The 10983-nt window shown below is 33.3% G+C and overlaps 1 protein-coding gene and 1 non-coding gene across 4 annotated transcripts; one reads left to right on the top strand and one right to left on the bottom strand.

Moving 5' to 3' along the window:
* Window positions 1–2535: 2535 nt before the first annotated feature.
* TRNAS-CGA (transfer RNA serine (anticodon CGA)) lies at window positions 2536–2617 on the top strand. Its single transcript has one exon. It is a non-coding gene; the product is annotated as a tRNA-Ser (tRNA).
* Window positions 2618–4194: 1577 nt separating this feature from the next.
* On the bottom strand, window positions 4195–10726 carry SF1 (splicing factor 1). 3 transcript variants are annotated; one of them, XM_035879598.2, is made up of 10 exons: window positions 10512–10675; window positions 10282–10426; window positions 9867–10019; window positions 9068–9143; window positions 7102–7254; window positions 6871–6977; window positions 6620–6786; window positions 6375–6533; window positions 6008–6285; window positions 4217–5921 (listed from the first exon to the last, which is right to left on the bottom strand). In XM_035879598.2, the coding sequence occupies exons 3-10, from the start codon at window positions 9919–9921 to the stop codon at window positions 5363–5365; spliced, it is 1554 nt and encodes a 517-aa protein (XP_035735491.1). In that variant the 5' UTR covers window positions 9922–10019; window positions 10282–10426; window positions 10512–10675; the 3' UTR covers window positions 4217–5362. The 3 variants fall into 3 exon arrangements, with proteins under 3 accessions (XP_035735490.1, XP_035735489.1, XP_035735491.1); XM_035879597.2 differs by lacking the exon at window positions 10282–10426 and having other exon boundaries at window positions 4195–5921; window positions 10620–10726; XM_035879596.2 differs by having other exon boundaries at window positions 4197–5921; window positions 10282–10679.
* Window positions 10727–10983: the final 257 nt, after the last annotated feature.

Below are 10983 nucleotides of genomic sequence, written 5' to 3'. Positions count from 1 at the left end.
CGGCTGGCGATCTAATCGAGTACCGTTCGTTCCTGGTTGAAGTAAAAGTGAGCAGCAGCAGCAGCAGCAGCAACAGCAGCAGCAGCAGCAGCAAAAGCCGATGTGTTTCTTTTATTTCTATTTTTCTTTCTCTTTTTCGCTTTTTCTTTCCTAGACTAACGGCGCTCAATCAACGTTACGATTATAGTTTGCTTTGCAAGAAGAATCTTATAAAGAAAGTAATGTTGAACGATATTGTTTACTTTCTTAAAAATCATGTTAAAGTTAACGAATTAAAAAGATTTTGGTTCAATTTTGAAGGGACGATGGACTGGATGAAAGAATAAGAAAATTAAATATAGATCTTGTGCACAGTTATACGTTGGCCCGCTTGATCGTTCATCCGTCCATCGGGCGTTCTATTCCTTCTGCTCCGCTATAACGTTGCAAGAACTGAAACTGTGCGATCGACTCGCGTGAAAGTCCGTATCTCGGCGATTAACGGTAATTGTATCCCGATGTTATCTGATATTTTGGACGAGGAATATACGTCGCACGGTTCTTCGATCTATTTTATTCTTTCCTTCGGCTTCTTGTCCCATGAACATTATATCGTTACGATTATTGCTTAATGCGGGGAACGAATAAAGTTATCAACCATGGAATATCGATATTAAAATGGACAAGAGTAAATGAAATCATAATAATTATAACTATATATAAGAGAAGCTGTTTGAATTTATGAATAGAAATTTATTATGAAAATAAATTTTGAAATGACAAATGATGGATTTACTATAAAGGAAAGGAAAAAAAAAAAAAGAAAAAAAAATGAAAGGTTATCACGTATTTGTATCTACTTTTCGTGCATGATTATGTTTGAAGAAACGTGAAAGTAGTATATAGTTTGGTAGATGTTATAGTAGCATGTATCAATCGTAAACTGTCATATTGCGTACTATGCTCTTGCAAAATGATGACATTTGCTTCTCATCGGTTATAATCAATCGATTCTGTATTTTATGAGCAATACGCGAACGCATGCGTGGACAGCTCTTACACGCATATATATACATATATATTACAGCATATTTACATGTATATATATATACATGTAAATACACAGAACATAGTAAGGTTCGGTTCCAAATGATTCTAGACAGATTGGATAGGATAGAGTCGGCAACGTATACAGGCAAAGCAAAAACGTGTATACGTATACATATATCTATGTACATAAGTGTGTTCGTTCTGGAATTTACTCTCGAAACTGTTGTGGGTGAGAGTAAGAAAACTGGGACTTGTACAACTCGTAAGAATGCAAGTGTAACGGGTGACCGATGATATAAAGATCAACCGCTCGTAATTTATCACAACCACGTACCACGATGATCGCCGATCCAGGATAAAGAAAAATTGGCCGTTGAAGAAAACTAAACGAGCCCGTATAGTTTTGTAATGCTCGATTCGATGCCAAATCGTTAACCTTCTCTTACCTTCTTTCTCTCGAGCTCGCGCTTTAAAAGGAAATCTCGTTCGCGCGGTATTCTGTTGGACGAAGCTCTCGGAGAGTTTTTGTAACGTTATTTCCGCATCATGTCCTGTCAATTAAATCCTCTTTCTTACGCGGAACAGGTAAAACGTCAGCGTCGCTTTCTTTTTGCCACTCTGCCTATCTATACATATATATATATATATATATATATATATATATATATATATATGGGTAACGTGCGCATGTATATTTCATTTGGTCCCTCTTCATTCTTTCTTTACTTTTATTTCACGGTTTACTTTCACGCTCTCGATAGGTTCGTGACATTAGGAAGCTTTCTACGAGAAGATATTTCATTTTCGCCTAAAGGAATCATTTAGTCGAGCGAACTCTACAAATAAATATATCATCGTGGAATATAAAAAATCTTTCGCGGAAGAGGAAATTTCTAAAATGGGCATTTTCGAACACCCGTTATACCATCACGTACGCACATGCCGTTGCACTTTATACGGCAAGGACGCAATCTGGAACAGCCGCAAACGGACTCGACTACTACTTGAGAGATTGCTGATTGCAAAGTTGACGGCTAACTAGGCAGCTGCTTTATCGGCTTGCACGTAAATGCATAAACATGCTTCGCGAGACAAACATATATACATTCCAGAGGACGTTTCCTCTTTCTCTTGCTTTCTTCTCTTTCTTCCTTTCTTTCTTGTTTTTCTTTTTCTTTTTTTCTTTTATTCTTTTATATCACTTTCCTAACCATTTCACGATAAATTACATCATTTGTATTTATCATTAATTTATCGTCGAAACTTTTTAATTAACATCTATCTAACGATATATACTATATGTGTGTGTGTGTGTGTTTATAAAAGAAAAAAAGTAATGAAATAATTCAAAAGAACGAACAAATCATTTAACCTTTATCATATTCATATATTCATATATTAAATTCTTAAAATATGAATTTTAATTCATAAGTACTTTTATGAATAATGCTATATCTATGAGAGGGTTGTTTCCACCCTTGTGGCCGCAAACTATTGAAATATCAAGCAGTCGTGGCCGAGTGGTTAAGGCGTCTGACTCGAAATCAGATTCCCTCTGGGAGCGTAGGTTCGAATCCTACCGGCTGCGAAATATTTTTTTCCTTCTTTTTAAAGGAGAATGATAATTAAAGATTTCTACAGACTGAACTCTGCTCTGGACGACTATATACTACTTCTTTTCCCTGGTATCCTTATCCACATAAGGAACTTACGATAAATTTAAATTGATTCCAATCGAGAAGTATTAAAATATTAACGTGAATTGATAAATAAATCAATAACCTTGTTTATTATTTTTTTTGAAATTGATCGTAATATTGGAAGAAATAGTTAAATAAGTTGACAGTCAAAGGTCAGTCATGTATAATCAATCCACTTACTATGCCGCGAAAATGGTTTGGCTGTTGACCGCTGCTGATTGGCTAACTGTAAAATGGCAATTCCGCTATTCTAGCCGACAGGAAAAGGACGATCGTGCTGTCTCGGAAGGCGCGGAGAGCCAAGGTGATTATGTGGCCTTGTCTCACGTGATCGTTCATTAATGTTTATGCAGGAGCGCGAATGAGAGAATTTGCATTACTGTTTATTTAACGAACAATATGACAGAACGAAATTCTCTTGCTCCTGTGTATTAAAAGAAAAAAGAAATAAAAATAAATAAATAAATAAATAAATAAAAAAGAGATCGATATTTTGATCATATAACATTGTAGATCGAAATTTAAACAAATTTTTATAAACTTTGTAATTTTCCGCGAACGATCTCATTTTTGACGATTTGGAGCACTCTGTGCATTTCTCACATCATGTCACATTTTTTGTTGTTTCTTTTCTTTGAGAGGGAATGGGATATTTTCTCTAAACAAGACTTCGAAAAAATTAACCTTTCACCGCATTCACGCAGCTGCAGAAGCAAGAAGTAGAGGGCGGAGAGGGAACAGAAAGAGAGAGGTCCATTTGTTATATTCAGGGACGCGTCAAAATGATCAAGAAAATATGCATGTGAAGTTAGAAATGCGAAGATGATTATTAGCAAAATTGAACAATTTAATGCGTGTGTGTATTCGTAGTAACGTGCGTTGATTTGAAAATATGATTCACTGTGTATTATTTGTCATAATTTGATAGGGTTATATTATTATGCAATCGTAATGTCTCTCAGAATTACTTACTTAAATCATTACAAGTTGTAGTATGAAGTAATGATGTTGACTCGTTGATTTATCGCGATGAACTGTGGTAGAACATTCGACTGTTTGTTGAAGTTCACATGTATTTACACATGTATTCAAGTAGTAATAATATTTATATAGTATATATATATAGTAAATAGTAATAATATTTATTACTATTTTTAATGTATACCTTTATTGTGTACAGATTACACATTAAGCAAACTAGCATTGTCCCCGTAAATATTTTTACATTTTTTACTTAATACGTAATACTACTAACATTAATATTTATTAAGATTATGAATATGATTTTAATTATTTTATTCACATCATTACCAATCCAATAGCAAATCCAATAACAAAACTAATGGAATAAACTCGTAATAATAGCTTAATACTATAATCTTCGAAACAATATCAGTGATTAGTCAAAATAATATTTATAATTTCTTCAGTAATGGACATACAAATATCTAACGTATATTATATAAAGCAAAAATTTAGACGTTTACTTTTATATATATATATATACTTTTCTATATTGAACAATTTTTTTTATGATTACGCACGCAATCAATCTATCTGTAGTTTTGTTTTTAAATTTAATTTTGCTATTATATATAAATAGAACAAACATCGACATGAAAACTAAAATTGTTTGTTAGAAAAAGCAATACTATTAATTTATAAATATGTCCATTTACCTTAACTGATACTTTGCGTGGTATTAAAACTGACTATATTTTTTATCATATAACTACAATAACTTGTATATACTAATGTTATCCTACTGTATTTGAAACATACATCATCCGTGTTCACTACTTCTTTATGTTTGTGCATATATATAAATTTAGATATTTTTTTCCTCATATATAATGCTCAGATATACTTTTTATTTCTTTTCTCTTTCATAAACTCAATATTGCAGGATTATTATTTTCCTTTTGTTTGTTGATACTTCGTACGAGTTTATTAGTGGAATTTCGTAACATTATATGCACAAACAATACATTCTGGACAAGTTTGTACTAATAAGAATAGTACTTTACTACTATTCTTCGTATTAAGCTTAATATTAATGTGCAGTGCAAAAAACCTGAGTTATCAGGTGAATAGCACTATATAATGATGACATTGTACCAAATAACAAACATATATGTGCAATGTCAGCAATATTTTTATCGTGAAATTAACAGGGACATTCTGCATTATAAAAATGCACAACATATGACAATTGGTTTCTTTTTCCGTTTTTTTTTCTTTTTTTTTTTTCTTTTTTTCTTTTTTTTTTTTTGTAAGAAAGATTAATTGTATTGTTTGATTTTATAAACATATGATAAACAAATCTAAATACCTATATTATAGCAATGGGAGTAATTAATATCCTCGCACAAATTAACATACTGTTCGTATTCCATACAATACATTGTACAGTTATATTAAGAACTTGGGTCTTTGTTATGCGCAATGTTATTTGGAAAGAACAAAGTTGCACAGGGCATAACTTTCTATTATAATTATTTAAACCGATACATCAAATGTATTAACTATTCCTATAATTCGATGATCAAGTCTCTCAATGTAACAAAATCGTATAATTTATCTTACTACAGGGATTAAAAACATTTAATCGTGCGGTAAAATTATTTTTCACACTAACTAGTGGGCGGCGGAGGTGGTGGTGGTTGAGCCAATAAGGTAGGTAACGTATTCAAATCGATTCCTGGCGGAGCAGGAGTTTGTTGTTGCTGTGGTGGAGGTGGAACGGGAGCTGCCGGAGGCCAACCACCCATTTGTTGAGGTTGCCATCCTGGAAATCCTGGAGGTGGTGCCGTTCCTGGAGGGGGCGGACGCATCGGTCCTTGCTGCCCTTGTTGCCACGGTGGAATACCCATTCCAGGGGGTGGAATTTGCGTTGGTGGCATCTGTCCTGGTGGAGGTGGCTGATTGTTCCCAGCCATCCAAGGCATCAAGGGAGGGATATTTGGCTGAGTGGTAGATCCAGGAGGTGGCGGAGGTGGTTGCATGACACCTGGTGGTGGTGGCATACTAACTGGTGGTTGCCATTGCATGTTCATACCGTTCATGTTATTTACGTCGCCTTGGCTCCACGGCGGCGGAGCCATACCCGGTGGTGGCATCATAGGTCCACCTTGCATCATTTGAGGTGGTGGATGTGCTGGAGCAGCCATCAGGGCGCGAGGTGCCTGTTGCCTAGATTGTAGAAACGAAATGAAAGGATTTAAAATGCGAAATACAAATATTACATTCGTTACATTTTTATAGCAAATCCTGTATACCTATCGAAAAGTCCAGGATAACTTGGATTTGGTGCGGGTTGTCTAGTTTGACCAGACTTTGATCTATCCGGTGGTGGGCCCTCACCCAATTCTGCCATAAGAGACATATATTCTTCGTCTATCTTTGCCTTATCTCCACCAGGTCCCATTCCTCCCATTCCTGCAGCTGCAGGACCACCTTGGCCAGGACGTTTAGATCTACAATCTCGTGCGATGTGTCCAGCTCCTCCACAACTCGAACATACTATATTATTGGTAACATTTGGTTTGTCCGGACACTGCAACGAAGATGAACACATTTTCAGTAAGCATATTATTATAATAATAATGATCTCTAGTTCTTCTATTATAAATAAACATTACGTACAAGCCATGATTTATGATCGGATGCTCCACAATTTGTACATCGAGGACCATCGTTTTCACGCAATGTTCCGTTAAGTAATGCTAACTCTCTCAATTGATTACGTCGTAAATCATTTTGACCTTCAGGAACTTCTACACCTTGTCTTATAATCTCGTGGATCTGATAATAAAATAAAAATAATGATTATAAAAGTTACGAAAGAGAAATCAATCAAAATCTAAATGAAATAATAATATTAAACTTACTCTTTCAACAGCCTTCTTTACGGCATCTAAATTATTTGCCGTTATATAAGCATGCAATGGTTCATCTTCTCCAGGTAAAGGTTGTCCATCTTTTCTACCTACTTTGCCTTCTTTTACAGAACCTTTACCGCGAATAATAATTTTTGCGCCAGTTTCCTTTTCCATCGCTACAACAAATACGAAAAACAAAACGACGATGTTAAATATATTAAACGAAGAGTGAATATACCGGATAATTAACAAATTCTTACATTTCAAGGTATTTCCACGTGGTCCAATAAGCAAGCCAACAAAGTTTATGTCAGGATGTTCTTCTTGTGGAATCATTACTTTATCATGGACACGTATTATCGGAGGCCTAAGAATATATTAAGCGTTACATACACATACATTTTTAATCGATATGTGGTCAGTAAATATTACAAATTAAAAAAAAAAAAAAAAAAAAACGTTAGATAATGAATAATAATATGTCTATATACTTGTAATCTGGCGGTGGCTTAAATTCTGGATTTATTTTGAGAATCTTCTGTATTAGATTGTGTCGTTCTTCTTCCAATTTACGTCTTGTACGATATTCTCTTGTATTTAACCGTTTACCATCACTACTGTATATTGGCTCTGGTGATGGAGACCTGAAAAAAAATGAACGACCGTAAAGATACAAAGTTTTCATTAAGATGGTACTAGCATACAAGCAACCTGAACCTACTACGATTGTGTGATTAAGTGAATAAATTTTAATGGAGCAGTAATTTCTTTGAAGTCTAAATAAATTTTGATTTTAGTGAATTTTTTCATTATTAATAAATTTTAAACGAATTTTCTTTACTACATATCTGATACTCTTTGACTATGTTGGAAATGTAGTCTATATTTAATTTTAATGTAATCACGAAAAGCTAAATAAAATGAAAATAATAAATTAAAAATAATAATTAAAAGAAAGTTATAAAATGTAAAAATAGTTTCGATAAATATAACAAATAAAAATGTTTAACTATTTAAGATAATAAAAACTTTATGAACACAATGGGCTATTTATTGTGAAATTAAGAGAAGATGAGATAACTAAAAGACTCCATTGTATTGATTACTAATATATTATTATAATCATATCGCTTAATAATCTGATTACTTGAGATTGGAAGTTGACATTATTGAAAGATTATAAAGTTTGCCAACAATGCCAAAGTATCAGAACAGAAGATGAAAAATATACTATCGTTAATAGTAGAATTGCTATATGTTTATTATTCTATAGTAGGTAACCACTGGAAGACTGCGCGTTTGTGCACGGCAGATATCGGTATGATGTCAGCTGCTAAGAGATAGATCCTGTGATTATTAGGAAATAATTTCTGACAGATTAGTTATCATCATCTTAAATACTTTACTATGATGTGTAATACTAATGAAACACAAAGACATAACATAATGGTTCCAGCTAAAATCAGAGAAGTTAAACCTATTGGAGTAAATCAATTTATTAGAGAAATTATTTAAGTTTATTTCAAGTTGCACCTGAAAGTAATGTAACAATGAAAGTTACAAAGATATGCTTATGTTAGCAGATGTTATTTTTATAATCCAATATTTTCCTGAAATCTGCTCGATAAAATCGTAATTAATAATAAAATATCTGCTGTTGTTGGTAAATAATAAAATTTCCCTATTATATTATTATCACCACATTAAAATTATTAGTGTCTGATAGTTTGAAATTGCCGTGCAAGTCACGGCAGCCTAAATAGAGAGAGATTGAGAGATAGAGAGAGAAACAGAAAGAGAAAGAGAGAGAGAGAGAGAGAGAGAGAGAAAAAAATTATGCTCAAGGCAACCCATGCATCCATTTGCATTATATCTCAAGTAAACTGTTTCTTTTTTTTTCTTTCTTTTTTCTTTTTTGTATAAAAATTGTCAATTGCCGACTTGGAAAATATATTCTTCAATTAACTTTATAAAAAACCCCATTTACATCAGACTACCTCAGATTCTACATATGCAAGACAATGACTATTTAAAAAATATATGAACTAGGATACCCACTGCAGATTAAGCACTGCCACTAATGTTTTAATTCTCTCTATGTAATATATATATTTATATATATATTGAATATTTAATGTTTATATGAAAATGCGTGTAAAAATTTTAACTTGCACTTCTCGTGATAGCAACAATTTATCTGGTAGCAGTGCTTAGTAAAAAATGAATTAATAAAAGAAATTGATTAGGGCAAACCAATGTTATCAAAATTCATCTTCTGTGCTGCGTGATGGCTATTTACTAGTCCATTCTTTTCAAATGGACATCAGTATCCCATATTAATTGAATTGTAGCCATTTAGATATTTTAAGACCCCTGTATTATGGGCTGCAGTATGGTCAGTAGATAGGTATTGTAGATATGTAACGGTCATTTTTGGTATGTAAGTTTCGTTCAAACCTTTCCTCAGGATTAAGCGGTATTCCAAGGTCTCCAGTACGTAGCTTCCTGCTGATTTCCTCAATTTGCAGCTGAACTGTAAACCAACGGGTTAGAGGGGGCAGAAACCCCAACAGTTAGATATTGCCAATTTGCTACAACCATATACGTTTTATAATTTAAGCATGATTTTAAAATATAAAACAACACATAAACCTTCAGAGAATAAAATTCCTATATTAAGCTTGGAATATATCCAAAGCTGAAAGACATTTTTTTTTTTTTTTTTTTTTTTTTTTTTTTTTTTTTTTTTTTTTTTCTTAGAAGATTTTGATACCAAGGTTTGTGCCTTAGAAAGAAGGTTAAAAGATGTCTTAAAATTCTCAAAAAATAATGTAACTACTTTGAAACTACGCGTTGATTGATTGATTGATAAACGAGTAATTTAGGAATTTTAAGTAACTTTGCAATTTTAAGAATCGAGTCAACTATAAAAAAACAAAGTAAAAAATTCCAGTAATTGCTCTATAATTCTAACTACTTGTGATAATTGGCAATCCTTATTATCGAAATCCATGATCTACTTGCTTCTTAAAAAAAAAAAAGAAGTTAGCCTTACCTCTTGTATCTACAAATACTTAGTGACACACATATTTATACTTACATAATTATATATAATTTATAATGATATAATTTAAAAAATAAATATTGGAAACTTATATACAAAAGTCTGACTTAAAAAATATTCTCTGTCCATATAACGGTATATGATAAGACTAAATGATATGAAAAATAATAAGTGTAAATAAAGATTACTTACAGAGATAAGCTTTCTCCTGTTCTGGGGTCAGATTAGTGGGTAGAACTGTGGGCATCCCGGGTATAAAGGTTTTGTCATGTTCACTACCACTCCATCTAGTTTTCCTCCTCTTCCTACGTTCCTCTTTCGTTTCTTTCTCCTGCTTAACATCGCCTAAAATAATCATTAATCATTCTCAAATTTAAAACGTGTTTACCTTTGCGAAAGAGACGCTACAAGGATCAAAATAGAAGAAACGAGCGATTGTACACAATGTACAATATACAAATGAATGCACAAAGAATTTATAAGAATCAGGATTGCATTAGAATAATATCTATAAAGAGTCAATGTTAAAAATTCATCAGACAATGTATATTGAAAAATAATGATGTATATTCTTATAAAGAATGGGAACGATGATTTTTTTACGCACTCTCAGCTTCGCGCTTTCTGCTTTGCGTCGTAGAATTGTTATTCGCGTTGAGAGGTGTTCCGTTTGCGATCGCTGCACTCACCGCAGCAGCTGCGGCTGCTGCTGCAGCAGCCGCGTTAGCAGTTGCAGCGTTTTGCTGCGCATTCTGCAAATAACTCGGATTCAACAACGACGTGAAATTTCGTGATTGATTCATCGCGCTCGTTGAAAAACTCCGCCGTGTCGCTTACACGTTGTTCCGTCTTCGTCGTTGTTGCGCGTTGTTGACGTCTTAATGTTCTCGTATAATTTTAAGAGAAAAATTTGTACATAAGACTAAGAAAATGGCGATTACTGACCAACGAACATTTCGTTTCTTCAACTTCATGGGCGTACCACCAGACATGGACGTTATTATTCTAAGAATGACTAGTAAACGCGAACGTAGTTGTACACCCTGGCTAATCGTGATTGGTCCGTTTAAGAGATACGATGCGATTGGCAAATGAAATTCTCCAATCAGGGTCGATGTTTGAACATTCCTTATTTGTAATATAAGAAAATCGAAACGTATTTATATCTCATTTATTTCTTTATACTATATGTCAAAATCTTTATTGTTAAATATCCTGGGAAAAAATATATTTACATTTCCATGGGAACGAACAAAATGGCTATATGAAAAATGGCGCGGTAACGTAACGAAAGGAATGATTACCTTGG

Source organism: Vespa mandarinia, chromosome 1 (assembly GCF_050613455.1).
Source record: "Vespa mandarinia isolate Hongniang chromosome 1, ASM5061345v1, whole genome shotgun sequence".
Taxonomy (NCBI): domain Eukaryota; kingdom Metazoa; phylum Arthropoda; class Insecta; order Hymenoptera; family Vespidae; genus Vespa; species Vespa mandarinia.
The sequence above is the reverse complement of the archived record's forward strand: the minus strand, read 5'-3'. Positions and strand labels throughout refer to the sequence as shown.

Bases quoted from the DNA above. Each gene is read 5' to 3' on its own strand.
- SF1 (XM_035879596.2), bottom strand. From the start codon at position 10,477: ATGAATCAATCACGAAATTTCACGTCGTTGTTGAATCCGAGTTATTTG. The intron at 6,787-6,870 runs GTAAGAATTTGT...TATTTGTTGTAG, and splicing joins ACGTGGAAATACCTTGAAAT to CGATGGAAAAGGAAACTGGC. The intron at 6,534-6,619 runs GTAAGTTTAATA...TTTTATTATCAG, and splicing joins TAAAGAAGGCTGTTGAAAGA to ATCCACGAGATTATAAGACA.